Below are 26,364 nucleotides of genomic sequence, written 5' to 3'. Positions count from 1 at the left end.
CCAGTGATTCTGGCCATGAAAGCATTTGACAACATGTAAGTTACTTCATGATGAACTTTCTGAAAATTGCAGTTTGGTTTCTTCCTTTTTCAAAGATATTAACAATCTTGAATCCATTTTCATCATATCCAAAAAGGCTTGGTAACGATGATTAAAATGTAGAGTTATAGATATAGTTAGCTTTACAGAACATCTGTTCCTCTTATCACTCCCACAGCTGAAAATATAGGTTTCCTTCTGTTGTTGTTGTCACTAAGCTTTTTATCCTTGAGATAAGGCAACCTCAGTCCAAGGCTGGCTCTACGTTGCCAAAAACTGCAGCTTGAACTGCAGTTATCATCCTGTCTCTAACCTTCCATTCTTAGGCAAGATGATAGAGCGGGCTGTACTGGGACAATTGCAACAATTTTTGGATGACACAGCCAGCCTGGACCCTTCCCAGTCAGGTTTCTGCCCTGGCCATGGGACGGAGACAGTCCTGGTTGCCATTACAGATGAACTTCATCACCAGTGTGATAGTGCTGGATCAGAGCTACTGGTACTTCTCAACCTTACAGCAGCGTTTGACACTGTTGACTACAATCTAATGATTACGATCTAATGAGTTCGTGGTCAGGCCAATTGGTTCGACTCATTTCTCCGAAACCGGAGCCAATGCGTGGAGTATATGGATCAAGTCTCTGAAAGATCTCCCCTCCTATGTAGCGTACCCCAAGGTGCAATTCTCTCCCCTCTTCTCTTCAACATCTATGTTAGACCTCTTACTAGTTTGGCTCAGAGTTTCGGCCTAGACTGCTATCAATATGCGGATGACACCCAACTCCTTCTGCGTTTGGAGCCTGGAGCAACGTGAATACCAGACAATTTCACCTTATGTCTGGAGGCTCTGTCGAACTGGCTATGTGCTAGTAGACTGAAGGTGAACCCGGCGAAGACTGAGATTCTCTGGCATGGCCGCTCGATTGGTCTGACCCATTTGCTACCCACCTTCAATGGTGCTGCCCTATCTCCTTCGCCTACCGTTAAGAGCTTGGGTGTTGTTTTGGATTCACAGCTGACAATGGAAGCTCAGGTCGCTGCTGCCAGCAAACAGGCCTTTTTCCATCTACAACAAGCGAGGCAATTGGCACCCTACCTATCTGATGAGGCTCTGGCAACAGTAATCCATACCACGGTTACGTCTAGGCTGGACTATTGCAACGCCTTCCGATGTCTACAACCCAAAAACTCCATATTGTTCAGAATGCGGCAGCCAGGCTACTCACAAGAACACCTATGAAATGCCATATAACACCAGTGTTGCGGCATTTGCATTGGCTTCCAACTGATTACCATGGTCAGGGTCCATCGTATCTTAGGGACCGTCTCTCATTCTCCAATCATCGGAGGTCGCAACGACCATCCCAACGTGACTTACTTTATATACCGGGTCCTAGAAAAGTGCAAAGGACCAGACTCAGAGCTTTTTCTATTTCTGCCCCTGCCTTATGGAATTCCTTGCCGGCCTATATGAGAGCCATGCATAAGTTAGGGCCTTTTACCCTAGCACTTAAGACCTGGCTCTTTGCTTTTGATCTATGTTAATTTTATCAATATCTGTATGTATGTATTTTTATCCTTTTTAGTTTGTAAATTGCCTAGAGCATCTTGGATGGAGGGTGATTAATAAGTAATTAAATGATGATGATGATGATTATGTGGTCAGTGTGGACCCATAAAACACGGTTTGAACTTCACTGGACTGCAATATATCAAATAATTTTGATTTCAAGAAATGTTGTTGCTCTATTAATTTTTTGTGGAATTCCCTCAGAATTAAGAGAAATCAATATTATTTTCTCACTTTTTCAGTGGCCAGCAAATAGCAGAGTGACTGTGAGATGATGGAATTTCCATCAGCATTCCAACTAGTATGGGGTGGCTTAAGAGTCTTAAGAGCACAATGATGACTAGCAAAGTAGGTTTTGTATAAGAAAGTAGTACCTAATATTTTCTGTGGATAAGTAGGTCTGTGGTCTTTGGTAAGACATAGCAATGGAAATAGAGGGATTTTGGAAGATTGAGAGGGGAAAGTCAGACATAAATTGATTCATATAATTTGAAGGCAGAGGATTTTAGAGGAGAAGAATGAAAGAACAAACACTGGTGTGAGAAAGACTTGAAAAAAGTATTATTAAGATAAGGAGGTGTATGGAAAGAGAGGAAGCTATTGAATAAGGGAGGAACAATGAGGAAAATTGGTTAGAAAGAGGAAAAGAAGAAGGTTGAGATAGAAGGTAAGATCCCCTTTAATAATACACTTAATATGCTTTATTTATATTCCACTTTATCTCCCTGGAGGGACTCAGAGCGGATTACAATATACACATATGAGGCAAACATTAAATGCCTTTTACACACAGTGAACAACAACATACAACACAGACAAAGGTAAAGGCCTTCTCCTTTTTCCATCTTTGGTGTCTGGAGGCAATGCTCAACTCTGGCCACAGGGAGGTGCTCTTGTTCCATTTTTCCATGCCGAGGAGCCTGTTTTCCATAAACATCTCCAATTGTGTTGCCTGCATGTCTGCATGGGGCACCATTTTACCTTCCCACTGAGGTGGTACCTATTGATCTACTCACATTGCATGCTTTCAAACTGCTAGGTTGGCAGAGGCTAGAGCTGGCATTCAAAAGCTCACACCAACCCGTGGCTTTGAACTGCCGACCTTCCGGTCAGCAGATTTCCTGCAGCTAGCAGTTTAATTCACTGTGGTACCGCGGCCCTAATGTCTGCGGTATGACATGGCTGAATACCACACTGGACTTCTGAAAGCTTTGCTCACAGGTTTACTGCAGCACACATGTCCCCTCACCATGACAAGGTGACAATCCATCGAGGGGTGTATGTATGTATATATATATATATATATATATATATATATATATATTAATAATTGTCCAGACTTTGATATAAAGTCCATTGTCCAGATGAAAGTTGCTGATGGAGTTATGTTATTGGAGAGAACATACCATGTCCCACTCCTCTACACACTATTGGCCTTGACTGTATTTTTATGAAAGAATAAGCTGATCAAGAATACCAACAACTGCTTTACATTCTCTTGGCTAGTATTTAGGTTTTGTGTCTTGGTCAAAATGCTGTGAAATGTTCATAATGGCAAGCTAAAATGTTTTTCTTTCAGTATGAATCAGCCGTGCCAGTTAGACACAGGTTGGCTGTTGCTAGAAGATTCATAACCATATGCGATGAGGTGAACTATGAATTCCAGAAGAATATAAGGGAGATATGAGAGATATAGGTTAATTCAGCAATTCCAGAAAATAGGGTAGAAAACAATTAAAATTAGTTTTTGGTTTTAGCTAGTTTGTCTTCTGGACAGAATAAAATAAATTGTTATCATTGCTGTTAATCACCTGAACTCACACTCAAAAATTATCTTCAGAAATGAACAGAACACTGATATATATATATATATATATATATATATATATATATATATATATATATATATATAAAATAATGACAATTTATCCTCACTGTCAACATTTTGTTTTGGGTTAAGGCCATGGCAAGTGTTACTGTGGAAACTGTTACTGTGAGGCTGGTTGGCATGGCGATAAATGTGAACTCCAATGTGACATCACCCCGTGGGAGATCAAGAAGAGGTGTACTTCTCCAGATGGCAAAATCTGCAGCAACAGAGGTGTGTCTTTCTGGTGTTGCTCTACACAACTGGATCTCTTGAAGTTGGATTAAGTTTATTTTTATAAAATTAACCTTTTGCAAAGTTGTGATGTTACATAGTATGATGAAAACTCATTTTACATATCATTGGGAAAGGATGGTATATATTGAAGCTCCAATCTTGTGTCAATTTATTTACATAGTTACTGATTTTTATACCACTCACCAGTGTTTCCAGGGCAATTTGGAAGATATTAAATTAATGAAATACAGGGAATCACTTGTCACCTGTTGTATCTAAGAATCTCATCACATGGATCACATCACCCACGGTGATGCTTCCCTATCACCTTGTGGCTTCCCCATATGCTGACCCTGTAGTTTTTAACAGAACATTGGAAGCTTCCCGCATTTCCAGCATGCATCGCAGGATGCTTGCACCCAGATGAGCCATGGAGCCCCACTGGAAGTGAGCCTGCATTGTCTGATGGGTGGCGTGGAGCTCCATAGCTCAACTGGGGCATTAGTGTCCTAGAATGCTGCAAATGGCTCCTGATGAAGTAGTAAGAAGTATCTGTGAAATATGTGTTTCAGCAGGAACCTTGGTTTTTCAGGAATAAGGAGTATACTGATTTACTTGCTTGCATTGCGTACAACATGGAGATTCACTTATTACATTTTCAGGCAGTGAAGCTCCTGGATTCAGACACTGGTTTGTTGGGAAGAGAAAACAAACTAACTAAAGAATGGTGATCCATGAGATGTTTAACCACTCACTGTTTCATGTTGGAAAAACACTGCTTGCTCATGGCCAGATTTCCTACAAATCTCTAGTTCAAAGTTTCTCAAACTGTGCACCTTCAGATATTTTGTACTTCCGCTTCCACAATTCCTAACAGCTGGTAAGCTGGTGGGATTCCTGGGAACTGAAGTCTAAAACACCTGGAGAAGCACCGTTTGAGAAACTCTGCTCTAGTTTATTGTGCAAATGCATCCTCTGTATTTGTGTGTATGTTTTCTGAGGCTGGGACCCCCAAAAGTGTTGAGGTTCAGGAATGACCCATAGTTGCCCCACTAAGCTTAGAAAGCCAGAAAAAGACCCTAAACTGAGCAGCACTAACAGTTCCCTCCCTGCTTTTCCCATCACCTAATGAATTCAAAAGAAAATGTAGCCAAGACCCTGGAGCAGCTTAGGATCTGGAATGTAGATATGTGCCAGGAATGTTTTGACACACAACACCATGAACTCTTCTCTGACAAAACCCAAACCCATCCTCCAGGAATAACTATCCATTGTTCCTTCAATAAGACCTTCCCCTTTGCCAGCCAATATCAATCAGCAAACATTGTTCTTCCTAAAATAAATGCATTCTATATTAATCAGCTCCCCAGGCTCAAGAATTCTCCCAATAAAGCTGTTTATTATGTTTCCTGCCATACTGTACACTAGTAGTTCTTAACCAGTGATCCATGGACTACAGATAGACCGAAAGAACCAGAAAAGTTATCTGTGGGTGTCTTTCAAGATGACTTCAAAGAAAACATGAGTTGATGCTGCCTGGCTGTTGAGGATAGGAACCCAGAATATAGAACTCCCCCCCCCCCCCCCCCCACAACGCACACATTCTTATTCCTCTGCTGGTCCTCCCCTCCTCCTTCATCCCAAAGAGAACCCTGGCTCCTGTTAGCACTCAGGCTGAGAGTCCCACTGGCCCAACTAAAGGGAGATGAGAAAACTACTGACATGTGGGCTTCAGCTGCCTCCTTCTTGCAATCTGGCCTGCAAACTGGGCTTCCTTCCTTGCTACAAAAGCAGATAAAGGATGAATGATACAACCCCCTCCCTTTGCCCAATGTTAGATCCTTCCTTCCTTCCTTCGTCTTGAAGAGGCTGCCAGAGCCCTATTTGCCTTTTTCTCATTGTAACCTAGCTCCCCACCACCTGGGCTTGGAAATGGGGCTCTGACAGCAGCAACTTCAAACCCAGGCAAGGAAGGAAGGATCCAACATTGTCATTCCTGTCCCTGATGTTGGATCCTTCCCTCCTTGCAAGCACAGGCAGCTGGGCAAATATAGGGGGTGGGAAGGCATTGGATCCTTCCTTCCTTGCCTGGGCTTGAGGAGGATGCTCTTCCAAAACCCTGTTTGCAGTCCCCTTGTTTCAATTTAGCTACCCCCTCCTGTTGCCTGGACATGCAAATGAGGCTCTGACAGCAGCATCCTCAATCCTAGCCAAGGAAGGAAGGATTCAAAGCCTCCCTTCCTAGCTCCTCCATTGTCCAGTGTTGGACTTTTCCTTCCTTACCTGTGCTTGAGGAGGCTGCTGCCAGAGCCCTGTTTGCAATCTCTTCCTTGCCAGTGGAACATTCCATGGAATGCCATGGAACAATTCACTGTGAGCCAACTAGTCAATGTTGCTGAAAAATATTGGATGTTTTTCAGAATTCTCTCTGCATATATGTGATATCCTTTGCCAGAAATTTCAAATTAAAACTTGTGTGCTCATTTTAAAATTGAATCAAACTTCAGTTTGATACTCTTTAGAAGGAACAAAATGTCATAAATGGGTTAGTATTGATAAGCCGAGAGGCCTATGCTCACTAAGCAAATATTTTAAAATATCTACTTTTATTCTTCTGGTTGAGGTCCAGACCTATTATGGTAAAGCAAAGGTACAAACTGCAAAGACCTATCTCTTTGTGCATAGCAGCTAAACTAGAAGCATCTAATTATCCTGATTGCATTTAGAGAGAGGGGAAAAACCTCTCCTTTTAATTACAGGTCAATTGGATACATGGTAGAAGCAGAGAAATAATAGAAGCTAATTTCATATAACTTGACAGTCTTTGTAAACAAAATAAACAAGCATCTGTAGTCATAGAAACAGCATTCTATACATGTGATAATAAGTGATACCCGAAAGAACTTTAGACCAGACTGTAATGGTGGGATACTTTGTCTAATTTATCATGATTTACCATTCATTCTATTGAATGGAATCTTTTGTGTGTTGGCTGATTTGTTGGTTAATTTTAATGTGCAATGAAAATGCATCAAAAACCAAAATACAGCTAACAGCAATACAAATTAAAAACAGGACAAATGCATCAAAAACAAAAATAGAATTAAAAAATAAGATCTTCCAGGTCATGAAACATAAAAACATTAAAATACAAAAAAAGGATTAAATCTATAGTTCAAACTACACAGTTCTGCCAAAAAAATTAAGCTGGTATTCAAGGTGCTCATGGGTGATGGTTGGTGTAGATAAAATTCCCACCCCTTCCTGACCATGCAGGGACTGTGGACAAAGACAGCCTAAGTCACGTAATGATAATTCCATATCCTTTGAGATTTGAGTCATTTTTGTCCTGTGTAAGGGCAGGTAAAGTACTCTGGGGTTTTTTTTTTTTTTTGAGAAACATTTGCACTGTCACATCTGAAGATAAATGTAGATGTTTTCATAGGTAACATCTACTTTGTTTTGCTGCTGACTTTAATCCATTTGTTAGTCCCAGCTGGAGCAGACTGACTGAACTAGTGAGCTTACGTTGACTCACTAAGTTTCCACTGTGTCAGTAGGTCTATGCTCCTTGAAACCAGAATTGTTTTTAGGTTAATATATTATAATACAATGCTACAATTTCTAGTCAATGAGTAAATAATATCCATTACAGTAAAAATAGCAGTGTCATTAGTGATAAATTAGTGTGCAAAAACGATATCTTTATGCTTGTGTTATGCTCAGAAGAAATGTATCAGGTAATATTGTTTCTTTTTCTTAATTATGTCTATCACAATTTATTGATCTGTCACTGTTAATGTTAATATCACTTCTTCCCACTTTAGGCACCTGCATTTGTGGAGAATGCACATGTCATGATGTTGACCCAACTGGAGATTGGGGAGATATTCATGGAGACACCTGTGAGTGTGATGAACGAAACTGCAAAGCCCTATATGACAGATACTCAGATGATTTTTGTTCAGGTAAGGGAAATATTTTAAAGGAAAGAATTTTACATGGCTATAAATCAAGAATAAAAGGTGGCTATTCACCTCTCTAAGACAGCAGGTTGTTGACTGTTGGCATATTTTACCCCATGAAATGCCACCCTCATGGTTGTACAGACTTTATTATAAATTCCTGCCATCTAACAGTAGAGTGACCTCCAAGTTATGCAGCACATATTTTTCAGGAGACACTAGAGTTTTATACAAAATGTAGAATCTCCTCCCTTTCAGATTTGAACTATTATTTCTTGCTGTTAACTACCTTCAAAGCAACTCTGACATGGCAATCTCATGAATGGGAAACTGCTAAGCTACCCTATCCTCAATAGCCCTTCACAGATTTTGTAGACTTAGGGCTGTTGTTTCTGTGCTTGAGTCTATCCAACTGGAATGTGGTCTTCCTCTTTTTCTACTGCTCTCAATCTAACCAAATATTATTGTCTTTTGCTTGTGTGTTATGGCAAAAGTATGACAACCTTAGTTTAATCATCATCTAGGGAGAGTTCTGGCTGATTTGCTCTAGGTCCCATCAATGTATTGTTTTAGCAGTCTTGTCCCTCTTTTTAATGACTGAAACTGTTAGGAAACATATGATGAACCTTAATTATAATCTGGTATACCAGTTGAAGCCATGAAAACATTGCTTAGGCTTTCACCCTAGCCAAGTTGATCATTCATTCCACATGTTGGGAGCTCTTATTCCATGTGTACATTAACCAGTTGGGAACCATAATATCACTTTGAAGATAAGGGCTTGTCTGTAGCTGCATGAAATCGAAGGATTAATTTAAAGACTTTGTTCACCAAGAGCTGGGAGACCTGAGATTCCAATTTTTCTAGAAATTTCAATTTATAGTCACTCATCTAGCTGAATGAGCGTCTTCTTTAAAATAGTTTTATCAGTTAGAGTGTAACAGGATAGTTCTTAACAAATTTCCCCAGCAGGGAAGAGGATTTTGCCTTGCAATAATTACCTTTGTTTTTCAAACACGAGTGCTAGTGGTGTTAAGGAAATGAATGCAAAACATGTTTATGAACAAGCTACATGATTATCTGATTTCCTTCATAATGATCCGATCTGTTCTTATTCCCTATGAAGCAACACAGTGTGAAAATTCTACAAACTGTATATATCGGCAGTGGGAAAAGGATATAGGATTGCTTATTTTATTTTGTTATTGCATGCCTTCAAGTCATTTCTGGCTTATGGTAACTCTACAACAAACATAAGGGCATATGTAATGTTTGTGCAGAGGAGAATTGCCATTGCCTTCCTCTGAGACTGAGATAGTTTGACCAGTGGGTTTACATGGCTGATGGGAGTTTTGAACCCTGGTTTTCTGGAGTCCTACTTTTCCTTTTCCTTTTTCATTTTCATGTATTGTTTTATTTGGTACATGTATACTTTTCCTCTTTTCCATTATGGAATACAGGGCAACTTATTTTAGGAATATTTGTTGAAATATCAGAATAGGGTCATTCACATCGTTTTGGAGTATTTGCCTCCTCCCTTCATTTCTACTCCATCGGTAATCCCAGGACATAAGGAAAATGTGCAATATAGTACATGGTTAGGTTGCCAGCCCAGCATTGGCCCAATATATTTTGTTGAGGCAAAACAACAAAATAAAACATGATCGCAGAACACCATTTTCTTCCTATGCACTCAATGTAATAAGGAAGTTGGTGTATATAATAAAGAAGCAATTCATCTAGGGATGTGAATTTTTGTTTTATTCATTCTCCCATACAGGATGAAGATTTTCAAATATTTTCTCCCAGTTCAGTGAAATTATGAAAGTTTAGACATAGTTTCTGCAACATGAAAAGTACACATAAAGCTTAAGTGTTTGTACCAAAAATAGCATAGTTTTGCACAAAACATTTTACCAACATGGTGCCTTGATGATAAATTATTTGAAAATTCTTTATATTGCTATGTTCACCAGTGCTGAATAGAGAGTGTTTTACTCTTCATACAAAGTAGGAGGCTGTCAGAGGGGGCACAATCCAAGAACCTTTGTGTGAAAAGCTTTGTGCTTCCCAAATTTTGCTTTCCTTTCTTGCCCCCCTCCCCCAATTATGTACAATGGCTCATTCTGCTTTATAGTAGGCCTGACCCATGTCCAGTGTAAACATATGGTGGGAAATATACCCACTATTAGAAGAAACCATGGAGGTATCACTACTCCCAGTAGTGTTTAAACAAAGCCTGAAGGAGACTTTCAACCTTTGACAGTAACTTTGAACCTTTGATCTTTGGCAAGCTTTGGATTTCAACTTCCAGATGACTTGACCATTGGTCATATTGACTTGGGCTTCTTGGAACTGAAATCCAAAACACCTGGAGGGTAAAATGTTGAGAACCATAGCTGTACAACAGTGTGACATATAGATGGAGTCAATATATATATATATATATTTCATTTTGTTAAGGCCATGGTCAATGTAACTGTGGGAGATGTGACTGCAAACCAAGGTGGACAGGGAAGAAGTGTGAGCATCCGTTGTCATGCTCCATGTCAGCAGAAGAGAGCATCAGGAAATGTCAAGGGACCTCACATTTACCTTGCTCTGGAAGAGGTAGGTGGTTTGCTCTGATCCCCCCCCCCCTCCCAGTATGATTACAACATAACTGAATTCCTCCTTGGAGACAATTCAGTTTCACCAAGCATGTAAATGGGTTTACATTAATGTCAAATTTAGTTTTAGATTATGCTCAAAGAGCAGCTCTAAGCACTGCTGGAAGATTGGTTAATTCTAACTAGAAGGCAAAGAAACCAGAGGAACAAGCACATATTTTATGACACTTTTGAAAAATCTGTTGCCTGCTGTAATCCCTCAGGTCTGCTACTTGTAGAACTGAAGATCAGCTGTGGTCTCATGTGATTTCTTGGGTATTAAGGGTGCTTAATCGGCAAAACTGATTCTCCAACTACAATTCATCTGAAAATGATTAGGTCCCATGATTCTGGCCATCTTTTATATTTCTGTTTTTGAAGTTAAAAGTATAGCTTAGAAAGTTACTTCTAAAAAGAATGAATATGATGACACACTGAGCCATCCATAACTGGACCCCAGAGCATCATTCTACTGCAGCCCAGTTATGGATGATTCTAGCATGTCATTGTATTCATTTTTCTTAAAAGTAATTTTCTGAACTCTGAGTAAAGCTGGTATTTTAGTGGTTTTTAGTATATATTAAATATATCTGTGTTGTACTATGTCCATTTCCAATTTGAAATGGCAGAGTAAGCTTTGGTCTGAGCTATGCCATGATAGGAAAGTGCTACTGTTTGTTTACTTTATGCAGAGTATATACAAACAAGATAGGTTCTGTAGGTTTGTTCTGAAGTTAGATGTTTGCAACTCAGGTCCTGTCTGTATATGTTTTTGGTTTTTTTTTTTTTTTGGATGGGAATACTGTTGTTCGCCATATGTACTTGGTAGCTCTGGCTTCACGATTCCAGTACAAAGGTTGTTCTGGATTAGAACTACTGTGTATGAAAAAATGGGCTCACACCTTCCTCACACACCTTTATTCTTAAATTTATTAGTTGAGAATTTGGGCTTTTTACTCCTGTTTTGCTTCTATTTCAGTTTAGAGCAGAAATGAGCAACCTTACAACACCAGAGGTTTTATTGCCACCCTTAATCAAGCTATACCACATGTACTCTAATTCAATGTTGCTGAAATATGGTACAACAGCAATGGAGGAAAGAGTCTTTGAAAACAAGCAATTCTCCTTTAAAACAAGGTACCTAGAGTCTGCACACCTTGTTCTGAAGCCAAATAGCACACCCAGGAGTACCCCTGGGGTGCTAATTTGCTTTATAACATGGTGAGTGCCACATACCTTGTTTTAATGTGAATGTATTCTTTTTCAGTTGTATTTCTTTCTGACTGAACCAGATTTGTTGGCATAGCTGCTAACTTAATGTAAAATTGGACTTTTTTTGAGAGACATGCCATCATACCAACATGTTCAGAGATAGTTAGGATCCTTGGGATGAAATTGTAGGGAACTATGTACAATTCATGAGTGATGTGTGACGTATGGATGGGGTTTCTATCCTGTATGTCCTTGAAATTAAGAAATAGATATATTTCATGATATATATTTAATATTTCAAGTGGATTAACCCTTACTCATGGCTTACTTTTTCTTTATTGTGCCCATATTTCTAACTAGCAAACTTGCCCATAAGCCAATACAAATATACTTTTATTAAATAAAAATAGAACACAAATCTTAAATATGCTGAAATTTTTCATTTTGCTCTATATTTCAATGCATTTTAACTGTGTGCTGAATTATATCCTTCATTGGTGATATAATTTTATATTGATGGAAATGGCATTAAAAGTATTAATTTCTGACAATAACAATTTTGTCTGGATAAACTGTTCTCAGTATGTCTGTTTATGAATTATAGCCATGTTATTGCACTGAATGCATTTTCTATCTTCTTTACTCTTCCCTGTCAAGACATGTTGCTAAGATGACACTTACCAATAGCCGCCACTCAAAAAGGGGTGGGGATTTGACACCATAAAAGAGCACATTGATTTCATTCATTTTTGTAATTTCTAACTCAAAATACTGGTGCAATTTTAGAAACAACTACTGTAACTAACACAGAAATAAAATATATATCTTCCTATTAAGACAGGCCATGATAAGGTGGGGTCTATTCGATGACAATATTCTGTCCAAAAGGCATGTGCGATCTATTTAAAAATGTTCAAAAGTCATTATAAAACTGGGGTGGGGGGTTTGCTGGCACTTCATTTCTAAAGTGTTTCTAAAGTATTGTTAGTGAAAAATTTGTTACTATAATGAGAGTAATGAAATATTGTTACTATTTCATTATAGTAATTGCACATAATTAATTTGCGACAATTGGGGAATCTTCAGGGGTTCCTTTCTCCTTTCTCCTTTCTCATTTTTACAGCTATTGGGGTGAAACTTGCTACAATGTTAGAACACATTTACCACTCTTAGCCCACCAAGTATCAGAACATTTCACTTATCCACGGATTTATGGGGAATTTTCAAAGTTTTTATAAACAATATTTTTTAATAATAAAGAAAATACGTTCCTAGTTTGAAAATATTTTTTTCTGTTTAATGATGTAGTCCTTACATTGAAAGTAGTTGTGGCACAAACTATGTTAAATTGATGGAGATTCAACAAGATAGCAAAATGTGCTACAACACAATGTCCCTCTCACAAAAAAAAGTTTTTGTAGTTTAATAAACTTGCTCCACATTTCTATGATAGAACCAATTAAGAAATGACATAACTTACAAACAAACCCAACAGATGACCATTGAATAATATAATAATAAAGAAAATGCATTCCTAGTTTGAAAGTGTTATTTTCTGTTTAATGATGTAGTCCTTATATTGAAAGTAGTTTTTCACTCCAGAAACTTTGTTTTTCTGGCACACACTATGTTAAATTGGTGAGGAGTCAGCAACACTATATCAAAATGTGCTATAGCATGATGTCCCTCCCGCATTTATTGGAACTCTGACAGATGGCTACAGAGGGGCAAATTTCTAGCGCTTTCTGATGGTGATGTATTCTGGAAATATAGTTTAGGGCAGGGCCTTTTGGATTCTCTGGCATTGGGATCCTCCCTTCCCAAACTGCATTTCCAAGCGTTCTGTGGTTTTCCCAGCTAACTCTACTCTCTTCTCTCCCACTCCTAATGGTGAGAGGCAATTAATTTACAAAAGAATGGGAGCCTTTTTTTGGTTTTGCTTTGCTTGCTTGCCATGAAAAATGAAGATGAAGCTGACTTTGGGAGGGAGCCTTCCAAGATTTACAAAATACAAATGAAAATGTATGGGGTAAGTTTTGATTCTAACATTTTTGGTTTTGGCCACGCATGCATGTCGGATATCATTTTGGATGTACAGATTTAACTAATTTCCTTACGACATACAAAACATCTGTTCCCATGGACATTAGATCAGCTCCTACGTTAATGGTGTTTCGAAGAAAACTAAAAACCTGGCTGTTTGAACAGGCATTCGGATAAACAGTGCAATGAATACGATGAATATAGGAACGGAATTATAGACGACGAATTGGATCACGATTCTAGTTACGAGACGTTAATGTGTTGTTATTGATGTGTCATTACTTTGTATATTATGCTCTTAATGGTTTTTAAATTGTATATTGTTATGATTGTCCTTTTGCTCTTGTTGTGAACTGCGTTGAGTCGCCTACGGGCTGAGAAACTGCGGTATACAAGCAAAGTAAATAAAATAAATAAATAAATAAATAAATAAATAAAAAATTGCACATGCCTATTGCTCAGGTGTGCCCTGTTGATGGAACCCTCAAACCCTCTGCCCTCTCTTCTTTTGGTTCTTCATTTCAAGCATACTTGGACTATAGAGCCCTTTCCAAAATGACAGTTCCTATATAAAGCAAAAAACTGTATTCACTTTAAACCTCATACTAAAAAAATCTCTGATATTGCAAAGCTCTTATTTAAGTATCTCTCTAGAGTTTTTTCTGTTTTGCAGACTTTTTTTTGATATAAAACATTTTATAGATGAAGAGGCCACAACCTCACTTGATGTGAGCTAACATAAATCATGATTAGAAAGAAATTGCTAGATGACCACCATTTGTTATAGTGACTGGATGATTGGCTTAAGTTTCATCTACTGTTTCAAGAAAGAGAGAGAACGTGGAGCTGCTGATATTAGCTCTGTTGAATTTTTAGAAACTGTGGTCTTTAAGGCAAGCAATTAATTTACACAGCATAGCAGACTTTGCAAGACCAATCTTGAATGTTTTTGAAAATAAGAAATATTTAACAACAGAATATTAAATTTCATGTTGCTAGCATTTCTATTTGATATTTATCTATTTCTTAAAGAAATAAACCTTGCCATTCATATTGGGGAAGAGCATTGCTATGCAGATAATTAATCTTCTTTCTCTGAAAAGCAAAGTAACTATGCAGTACTAAAGAGAAATCAGCCATAATGCTGGATAGTCTGCTACATATTTTCCATTCCTCCAGGATTTATACGGCTTGCATAAATCAGCATTGCAAAGCCCTTTTCTTACAATACAGCAAAATGGCTTTCATGCCAAACCATCTGCCTTCCTGTGGCATATGAACACTTTCATGGTGGGCCTTTCCTTCTTATCTCATCATATCTTTCAGCCACACATTTTGCACTGTGATTTTTTTTAACTTTAAATCTACAGTTTCACACTGGTGTGTCATTATTCATAAAAAGAATCAGATGCTCTTAATAGATTGTACATTCTAGGACCCACCTGGTGAATGACTGTGATTTCCCCCTCTTTGATCCTGTAATAGTCTCTTGCTTAGGGATAGATAATGAATATTCTCAAAGGTCTTTGATCAGAAGGAATCTGGATATACTGACATATTCTGTTAAAATATATATTTGACTATCTTTTTTGTCCCTGGCTTTGTGAATAGACCTGGTGTGGGTACTTTTGTGTGTGTGTGTGTGTGTGAGGGGGGGGGGGATCAATAGTCTATTTTGACTACAGTCAGTCAGTTCCCAAGTCACAAGCATTCAACTTACAAATGACTCATAGTTACAAACGGGGGTGAGGCAATAGGAAGTGAGAGAAATCTAACCCTCAGAAGGGAAATTCACTGCTGAAAGTTATCATGGGGAAAATGGGTCTCCACTGATGCTTTATCACCAAATTTAACAGAAAGTGAGGTGAAATCTTCTGAACAGGGACACAGACAGCAAACCAAGAACCACAGGGCTGTTAACCCTTCCCTATGCTATCCAAACCATCCATACATATATGGCTGGAGTTACACTTAAAAATGTACATGTTCCTACTTACAAATAAATTCAATTTAAGAACAAACATATAGAATCTATCTTGTTCATAATTGGGGGCTGCTTGTAGTTGCATATGTGTAACATTGGCCCCATCTACACTGCCATATAAAATCTAAATTATTTGCTTTGAACTGGATTATATAGCAGTGTAGACTCATATAAACCAGTTCAAAGTGGATAATCTGGATTATATGGCAGTGAAGATCCAGCCTGAGTAACATCTCCTTGTTTGGCTCCCAACAACTTGCATTTATATCCAGTGGTCATGTTGGGCAAAGGTGACCTGTTTAAGGATATGTTTCCAGTCTTTTCCCAATGTGATTGCTGGCTTTTAAGATGGGTTTGGATAGCATTTAAGATTGCAGCAATAGTTCTGATTTTGACTATGAAGTCTTACTTAAATGAGAGCTTACAGATTTGTTACTCTTGGTAGCAAATATCACAGGCTAATACAGAATATCAGGTGTAGTTTTGTGCTAAACATCTCCAAAGATTTATGCAAAAAAATGGTCTTTTATGCAAAATCCACCGAATCTGATCTGGGGAGCGGCGTGAGCTCCCATTGTTAGCCCCAGCTTCTGCCAACCTAGCATTTCAAAAATATGCAAATGTGAGTATATCAATACGTACTGCTTCTGTGGGAAGGTAATGACACTCCATGAAGTCATGCCGACCACATGACTTTGGAGGTGTCAATGGACAATAACAGCTCTTCAGGTTAGAAATGGAGATTAGCACCAATCCCCAGAGTTGGACACAACTGGATTTAATGTCAAGGGAAAACCTTTACCTTTACCACCAATTCTGGGAGAAAAACAAGGTTCTCGTACAAACAAAATAGCCCTAAACTGCATATCCTAGCAAAAAACTGTGTAAACCCTCATAATGTTGCCTAGTAAGAGAAAACTTGTTTGTATTGTTCTCATGTGCAAGAATGAAATATCTACAGGTTGACATCCTTAGCATTTTCATAGTATCATAATTCTTAGCATAACTATATGCATCTATAGCTTTAACCCTACAATGCTATCAGTATGCAATAAGAGAGATTAAAAAATATCTCTATGTGCCTATATCATTACAAAACACATGCTACAATTAGTGTGTTTGAATTTAGGTGAAAGATTACAGTGGGTCAATGTATTCCAAGCGAACTACTTTTAATAATGGATAAATTTCATGTAGCATTTTGAACGGGGGGGGGGGGGGGGTTGAGAGAATGCTTTCTATAATGAAATTCCTCCTTTTTGCTTTACACAAATCTTGCATTTTTACTGAAATGTTCCTTAGAGATGGCTCTTACTTTTCTTGCTGGTCAAATCAAATATCTCTGTATAATACATCCTTCATCCCTGCTCTTTGATCTAAGTTGGACAGTATGAAGAGAAATAAGTAAATAGAGATTTTTAAAAATTGAGAAGAAAACGTATTCTTTTCTTTTTGATTTGTATAAAGGAAGGAAAAGAAGGTTCTTTAGTTTTAAAAGAAGGTTCTTTCTTAACTAAAAGGAATCACAGATGGGAATTCAGGGATGAGCCGCAAAGCTCTTTGAAGGAGCTGATAATTTGAGATATCATTCCTTTGACTCTTGGAAGTGTTTGTACAGGAAAAGGCTAAAGCTACTCCTGAACTATTGGATCTGACCTAGTGTGTCATTTAATATGTGATGAGCTCTTTCACTAATATTGTCTACAATAACCAGAAGTCAAGCAAAGGTTATAGACAGTTTGCCAAATTTAGCTTTGCCAGTTTTGACATTTACTTGTGGAGTTTTTTTTTTTTCGCCTCCAGCTACCCATCTCTTGCAGGAGCTATAAATTAGCAGCCGTTTTTCCTTTTCCTCCCCCCCCCCTTTCTTTCTAGCATAAGGCTTGTGCCTTCATCAAATTTCTCATTATGCTATGTTTTCTGGTTCCCATTGAAACCGTCTCTCAGTGCCTACCTTAAAATCATCATTGATTGGATCGTCTGCTCTATAAAGCTGGCTGGGTTCTTACTTACACAAAAGCTAGGGATATTCATCATGCATACATTCTGGTGAGGATTATGACTTGGCAATTTGGCAAGGAATGCAATTTAGCTTGGACTGCTTTAAAGATGGTCCAAGCCATGGCCAAATAAAGTGAATTCACCTTGCAAGTGTTGCGAGGAGTCCACAAGATATGGCTGGTGCTGCTTCCAATCATTCATCCAGAACAAGGAGCTCTGGAATGTATTATTAATTACATTTTTTTTAAAGTTGTGAACAGTTGGATTGTCTGGATCCAGCCTGATTCAGTGTCTACACATCAACAGACCTACCCCAGTGCCACCAGCAAGAGAGTAGCTGTCTTGCAGAGCCTTGTTGGTAATGTGGATTTTGCTGGTCACATGAGATGAGGGCCCTGTTCTAACCTCATCAAAAACAATGTTACCATCAAGGCTCTGCCAGAAGGTTGCTTTTGACCACTAAAATGCCTGAATAGGATTATAATAGAGGTTGTGTTACTTATCCAATTGACATTGACAGTGAACATACCTTGGATTATGACTCTGGATTTGGATTTGTTTAACTTTTAAATGGATGTTTATAATTTGTTGTTTTAAATGATGTTTTAATTGTGATTTTATTGCTACTGTTTGTTTGGCATCTAATGATTGCCAGTTATGAGCTGTCCTGAGCCCTCCCCCCATCGGGGTGAGTGTGTGTGAAAAGGATGGGATATAAATGTTTGAAATAAAGAAAGAAAGAAATTATCCCAGTGTAATCTAATATAAGTTGAATATCCTTTCTTCAAGATGCTTAGTACACATGCTTTGGATTTCAGTTCCTTTTTGGATTTTGGAATTCCTGCATTTGCATATATGGATATAATGAGATATCTTGGAGATGCGATCCAAGTTGCAACACAGAACTTGTCGAAATTTCATATGCATCTTACACTAATAGCTGGATGGTCATTTTGTACAATGTTTTAATCACTTTGTGCATGAAACAAGTCTGTGTACATTGTGTATATAAATAATCAAGAGCAAAGGTGTCACTATTCTCAAGCACCAAAGTGATGCTCAAACTGCAAACGTTTTCCAACATATATTTTGCAACATATATTGCAATACTGATAGTTCATGTGTAAACAGGCATAATCACCCAGGCATCCCAAATGTTAGCTTAATTATGTGCATGGTCTCCAGCCTATAGTTTAGGAATTTAGAAAAAGCAGCACATATAAGATGGATATATATATACACACACATACACACACACATATGGCAGGGTTGTGGCAAATACGATGCATTCATACAATAGTATAGAAAAAACTATAATTGGGTACAGGCCCAGAGGAACAGAGCATTCAAAGCTATTTAGTATAATAGCACAAGATTTTTCTTATTGGGTTAATGTTTCTTTGAATTACTGCAGTTCGTTCTTTGAAAAATTACAGCAATTCTTATACAAAGAATAAGCATGTATTGGATGTTCTACATTTGGTAACAGGCTTTACTGTTTGGGGATATTTCCCCATCATGAAATTGCTGTAATTATCATAATTGTCATTACCTAATCAAAGAGCAAGATGACACTGCTGTGTGTTAAGATTCCCTTTGAATTCTTTGTGTGGGTTGTCTTTCCTGCTTGATTGGGGTATTGAGTGGAACAAAGCCCAAGAGTATGTCAGTAGCTTTGATGGATGGCAGGTACTTTAGAACCTGGAGGAGAATGCTGCATCAATCCCTTTTGTTCACACAAATATATTAGGATTTATTGCAATAGGGAGATTGCAGCATGAGATTTTGGACAGGGATGCCATTGTGACCCTGCTGATGCTGTTTCATTGCTGGTAATACTAGAAGACCAATAATCATGTGACAAAAATGGACTCTCCGATTCATTGACATTGTTGTTGTTGTTGTTATTGTTATGCCAAAAATGTTATTTTCTTGGAAAATCTAGAATTAGTGTGCTGTGCTGCTACACTAACTCTGATCTATTTTATTTATTACCTTAATATTTGAATTTGTTATTAATGCTATAATATACTAAATTTATACTAATTTATTTATTTCATGTCACAAGCATTGCATAAATAAAACAAGTATAAAACTGATAATATAGAGGGCGCACACATGGCTAAATAATTTCAAGCCAAAAACAGGCAACAGTGACTGCATTTCCTGTAGCTTTAAACAGTTCTTCCTTTGTGTGTGAGGCAGGGCATTGTGGGCAAGCATACAGATGAGAGTTGATTGTTCTGCTCCACAGTCACACAAGATGGAGGATTCTTCTAGGAGGATGCTTCATGTATACTAATAAAATTATGTATCTGTGTGTAAGTTCTTCAGCATTTTATGAGGACTAAAGATGCCCTGAAGATGTGTATGAATCTTAGATATTTATTTATTTCTGACATTTCTATCCTGCCTTTCTCAACCACAGAGGGGACTCAAGATGGCTATTCAATGCCATTAAAAACAATAATTTAAATGAGCATTTTAAATAGAATTATAAAATACATCAAAACATTTAATCCAATATCACCATTGTTAAACCACCCTATCTATAATCATAATTCAGGCTGTTCCAATAGTCTATAAACATAATTCTATATCTGTCTATTGCAAAAGTTCTCCAAATGCTTGATCAAAGAGCCACATTTTAAAGACAGAGATCTTAATATTCTTAAGAAAGAGATCTTAAGAATATTTGTAATTTTTTTTCCAAATCTTCACCAAGAAAAGATATCCTGACCAAAAGCCTTTACATGTGAGATTTTTCCTACCACCTGCTTTCACTGCCAATATTGCCTCCCTGGCAGGCAGGTTCCACAGGTAATAGACTGAATTGTGTCTGATTGAACATAACCTTATCTTCAGAGTTATAGTCCAGTGGTTAAACTACTGCACCATTAATTTCATCCACCTAAATGAGGTCACAATGGGAGAGCTCCAAAAGGTATGTGTTAAGGAGCCATTAATGATATCACATCTCTAACAATTTGCTGATTTAAAAAAAAAAATCTTAAAAAGAAATTATAGTAACCATTGCACCTGAAATACCAATTTCTGCCATATCAGACACAGGTTGTTAGTGCACAAGGCTTTCAGGATGTATTGGAGGCTCCCTACACAAGAATCAAGAAATTTAGCAGTGCATGATGTCATCCTAAACTCACTGCAAACCAGTCTTCAAAGCATGGTGAAGCTGCACTTTATGAAAGAGGTAAGATCCCTTTGTAAAGCTTAAGAACATCTGTGTAAACAGCTTTTCAAAGCAATTTTACCATGTGGTAAGATGAGGCCACCTGCTGTAAGTTTTGGAGCCCCTGATGTCTATTGTGAATGTATTGTGTGCAGGGGCGGCTCAACCCATTACGCAAAGTAAGCATTCGCGGTATAGTTGATTTTGTCCAGGGGCGCTCTTGAGGCACTCTTGGGGGAAAATAGACCTTGACATATGCGAGTTGTAGTTACTGGGATGTATAGTTCACCTACAATCAAAGAGCATTCTGAACTCCACCAATGATGGAACTGAACCAAATATGGCACACAGAACTCCCACGACAAACAGAAAATATATATCAATGATTGGTTGGGGGGAGCACCAAAATACTGTTTGCTTACCGTTAAAAATTACCTATGGCCGCCTCTGGTTGTGTGTTGTTCTTCTCTCTACTCCAAGGCACAAAAATAATCCTTTCTGCCCAATTATTCAATCACTTCCTTTTAAAAAAGATCTTTGTTGTTCCATGGCTGCAACTAGCCACTAATATGAATTTCCCCTCTTAGTTGAATTGAATATTTCACTTTCTTGAAAGACAAAAATATTTTGCCAAATTTCCTACTCATACATGTGAGTTACAAAAGCTTTAATTTTTTTAAAAAAACACCTCCCACTTGTAGAAGAAACACAATAGGACACTCTTTTTTCATTCCAAAATGCTCATTAATTTTTAATTAATATTTCAAGTGCTCCTATGAATGGCACTTCAGTCATTTAAAAAACCAGAAGTATGGAGATGTGCAGCTCTGACCTTCTAAACCCTTGAAACACCACAGTTTTCAGATTAAAAACAAAACAAAAAAGAGAAGGGATGTATAAAGAAAGGGGAATACATGGACTAGGAGCAATTATATCTCCACAGCTATAGTAAGAATTTTTTCAAAAGGATTTCTGTAGGCTTGGTGTGATAAGTAAAGGGCTTGGCAGACATCCTTCAGTTTCAAGCAAGACAGGTTTAACCCATTTTGCCCATACTAAAAAATCTAAACCTATTCTTGTTATAGATGTTAAAACAGCTAGGTACTCATTGGCTTGAACTGGGCATTCCAAATTCCTTTTCTGTTCTTGACTTAAAGCTTGCATGCTATATTTATTTACTTATTAAAATTTGTTTGTGTGTTTGTATGTATATGTGTTGGTTTAGATACTTGATCACTCTCAATTAATGCTTCTAATATTGTCTACTATAATGCTTCTAATATTGTCTGTTATTGTCTAATAATAATTCTAATAATCAATCTCAATTAATGCTTCTGCCTTGTCTCCTGTGTCATCAGTTTGTTAGTCCCTCTCTCCAGCACCAACTGCTGCTCTGAGACCAGAGTGAAGAGGAGGGGCCAGGAAGACAGTTCCAAACAATGATGGATCTGGACCAAACTTGGCACGAATATTCCATGTGCCCAAATATGAACACAGATGGAGTTTGGGGGAAATAGACCTTGACTTTGGGAGTTGTAGTCACTGGCATTTATAATTCACCTACAATCAAAGAGCATGCTGAACCCCACGAACGATAGAATTGGGGCAAACTTTCCACACAGTACCCACATGACTAACAGAAAATAGTTAAGGCCACGCAACTCCCTTCACGAGGGCAAGAAAACATAATCAAAGCCCTCCTGACAAAGAGCCATCCAGCCATAGATATAGATAGATATATATGATCCATACACGGAGTGATATAGTATCATAGATTTGAAAGGGACCCCTAAAAAAGGACACCTATATGTTGCATGTTCCAGAGTAGGCAAACCAGACAATCTCCACATCAACACTGACCAAGAAATACTGCTTACCCACAAGCATAAAGAAATTACATATGTTAGAAATTACATATGTTAGAAATACACTTTTGTCAGAATAGGTATAGTTATTTCATATGTATGTATGTTTTTCAATGTGTTTGCATTAGTATTACAATGTATTAGTTTTGCTTCTTAAAGATGGATTCAGTCATGTTCATTTACTGTTCAGCTCATATATGTTATTGTTACAAAGTTACAGGCCAGACAGTGAAACTGTGATAACACGAAATTCCTTTGCCCTGAGAGAAATGAAGGAGTGTACCAGCCAAGAACATAGATAACACAGAAGGGCGGATCTCTTGTTTGCTGTGTCTTCTTGCTATGCTTTGTTCGTCGCCTTCTTTAGTTCCATGATGTAGTCCTTTGTATGTAGACATCTTAAGTAAAGCTACCTTAGAAGAAGAATGCTGCCTGAGTTTGTTTATTTTGCAACCACACGCTTGCTGTGCTGAGACTGGAGAGTCTGACTGCTAACAACTTTCTCATTACTTTAGTTTCCAGATCATCAGACTGGGCCACAGCAACACATGGCAGGGTATGGCTAGTAGTAACATATAATACTAATATTGTGCTATGGTAATAATATAATACATTGTATTTACATATAATATTGATAATATTATATTGTGATACAATATAACACTACTAATAATATGATATTATAATTATATATTTTATATTACATGTAATGTTACTAATAATATTACAATATAATGGTATAGACCAAGCGTGATCCCTGGGGAAGGCAATGGCAAACCACTCCAGTATCCTTGCCAAGAAAACTAAATGGACCGGTACAACCAGAGATATGTCGGTATGCCATTGGAAGATGGGACTCCCAGGTCGGAAGATGGCCAAAATGCTAGTGGGGAGGAGCAGAGGATAAGTTCAACTAGCCCCAGATGTAATGACGCAGCTAGCTCAAAGCCGAAAGGAAGGCTAGCGGCCAACGGTACTGGAGGTGAACGACGAATCCGATGCTCTAAAGATCAACACACCATAGGAACCTGGAATGTAAGATCTATGAGCCAGGGCAAATTGGATGTTGTTATTGGTGAGATGTCAAGACTAAAGATAGACATTCTGGGGGTCAGTGAACTGAAATGGACTGGAATGGGCCACTTCACATCAGATGACCACCAGATCTACTACTGCGGACAAGAGGAACATCGAAGAAATGGAGTAGCCTTCATAATTAATAAGAAATTCGCTAAAGCGGTGCTTGGATACAACCCAAAAAATGACAGAATGATCTCAATTCGAGTGCAAGGAAAGTCTTTCAACATTACAGTGATCCAAATATACGCCCCAACCACAGCTGCTGAAGAAGCAGAAGTAGATCAGTTCTATGAGGATCTGCAGGAACTACTGGATAATACACCAAAAAGAGACATTATTTTCATTACAGGAGACTGGAATGCCAAGGTGGGAAGTCAAATGACAACAGGGATCACAGGCAAGCATGGTCTGGGAGAACAAAATGAAGCGGGACGCAGGCTGATAGAATTTTGCCAGTAAAACTCGCTGTGTATAACGAATACTTTCTTCCAACAACCTAAAAGACGGCTTTACACATGGACCTCACCAGATGGTCAGCACGGAAATCAGATTGACTACATCCTTTGCAGCCAAAGGTGGCGGACATCCATCCAGTCAGTGAAAACAAGACCTGGGGCTGACTGTAGCTCAGATCACGAACTTCTTATTGCCCAATTTAGAATAAAACTAAAGAGATCAGGGAAAATACACAGACCAGTTAGATATGATCTCACTAACATTCCTAGCGAATATACAGTGGAAGTGAAGAACAGATTTGAAGGACTAGATTTAGTAAACAGAGTCCCAGAAGAACTATGGACAGAAGTCCGAGACATTGTTCAGGAGGCGGCAACAAAGTACGTCCCAAAGAAAAAGAAAACCAAGAAGGCAAAATGGTTGTCTGCTGAGACACTGGAAGTAGCCCAAGAAAGGAGGAAAGCAAAAGGAAACAGGGATAAGGGGAGATATGCCCAGTTAAATGCGCAATTCCAGAGGTTAGCCAGAAGAGATAAGGAACTATTTTTAAATAAGCAATGCATGGAAGTGGAAGAAGACAACAGAATAGGAAGGACAAGAGACCTCTTACAGAAAATTAGAAACATTGGAGGTAAATTTCAGGCAAAAATTGGCATGATAAGAAACAAAGATGGCAGGGACCTAACAGAAGCTGAAGAGATCAAGAGAAGGTGGCAAGACTATACAGAAGATCTGTATAGGAAGGATAATAATATTGAGGATAGTTTTGACGGTGTGGTGAATGAATTAGAACCAGACATCCTGAGGAGTGAGGTTGAATGGGCCTTAAGAAGCATTGCTAACAACAAGGCAGCAGGAGACGACGGGATCCCAGCTGAACTGTTTAAAATCTTAAAAGATGATGCTGTCAAGGTGATGCATGCCATTTGCCAGCAAATATGGAAAACACAAGAATGGCCATCAGACTGGAAAAAATCAACTTATATCCCCATACCAAAAAAGGGAAATGCGAAAGACTGCTCAAACTTCCGTACAGTGGCCATTATTTCTCATGCCAGTAAGGTAATGCTCAAGATCCTGCAAGGAAGACTCCAGCAATACATGGAGCGAGAGTTGCCAGATGTTCAAGCTGGGTTTAGAAAAGGCAGAGGAACGAGAGACCAGATTGCCAATATCCGCTGGATAATGGAGAAAGGCAGGGAGTTTCAGAAAAACATCTACTTCTGCTTCATTGACTATTATAAAGCCTTTGACTGTGTGGATCATAATAAATTGTGGCAAGTTCTTAGTGGGATGGGCATCCCAAGCCACCTTGTCTCTCTCCTGAGGAATCTGTACAAGGACCAAGTAGCAACAGTCAGAACTGACCACGGAACAACAGACTGGTTCAAGATTGGGAAAGGCATACGGCAAGGCTGCATACTCTCACCCAACCTTTTTAACTTGTATGCAGAACACATCATGCGATGTGCGGGGCTGGATGAATGCAAAGCTGGGGTGAAAATTGCTGGAAGAAACATTAACAACCTCGGATATGCAGATGACACCACTCTGATGGCCAAAAGCGAGGAGGAGCTGAGGAGCCTTCTAATCAAGGTGAAAGAAGAAAGCGCAAAAGCCGGGTTGCAGCTAAACGTCAAAAAAACCAAGATTATGGCAACAAGAATGATTGACAACTGGGAAACAGAGGGAGAAAACGTGGAGGCCGTGACAGACTTTGTATTTCTAGGTGCAAAGATTACTGCAGATGCAGACTGTGGCCAGGAAATCAGAAGACGCTTACTTCTTGGGAGGAGAGCAATGTCCAATCTTGATAAAATAGTAAAGAGTAGAGACATCAGACTGGCAACAAAGATCCGCCTAGTCAAAGCCATGGTATTCCCTGTAGTCACCTACGGATGTGAGAGCTGGACCTTAGGGAAGGCTGAGCGAAGGAAGATCGATGCTTTTGAGCTGTGGTGTTGGAGGAAAGTTCTGAGAGTGCCTTGGACTGCGAGAAGATCCAACCAGTCCATCCTCCGGGAAATAAAGCCCGATTGCTCACTGGAGGGAAAGATACTAGAGACAAAGTTGAAGTACTTTGGCCACATCATGAGGAGACAGGAAAGCCTAGAGAAGACAATTATGCTGGGGAAAGTGGAAGGCAAAAGGAAGAGGGGCCGACCAAGGGCAAGATGGATGGATGGCATCCTTGAAGTGACTGGACT

General features: G+C 38.6%; 1 protein-coding gene across 1 annotated transcript in view; it reads left to right on the top strand.

Moving 5' to 3' along the window:
- Window positions 1–26,364, top strand: part of ITGBL1 (integrin subunit beta like 1) — a 194,221-nt gene that overhangs the window by 94,061 nt on the left and 73,796 nt on the right. The window contains exons 5-7 of the mRNA XM_060769571.2: window positions 3,570–3,710; window positions 7,541–7,681; window positions 10,142–10,288. Of these exons, the coding sequence (XP_060625554.2) occupies window positions 3,570–3,710; window positions 7,541–7,681; window positions 10,142–10,288 (429 nt within the window). The remainder of the gene's footprint in view (window positions 1–3,569; window positions 3,711–7,540; window positions 7,682–10,141; window positions 10,289–26,364) is intronic.

Source organism: Anolis sagrei, chromosome 3 (genome assembly GCF_037176765.1).
Source record: "Anolis sagrei isolate rAnoSag1 chromosome 3, rAnoSag1.mat, whole genome shotgun sequence".
Classification (NCBI taxonomy): Eukaryota; Metazoa; Chordata; class Lepidosauria; order Squamata; family Dactyloidae; genus Anolis; species Anolis sagrei.
This window is presented reverse-complemented; position numbering and strand designations above follow the sequence as displayed.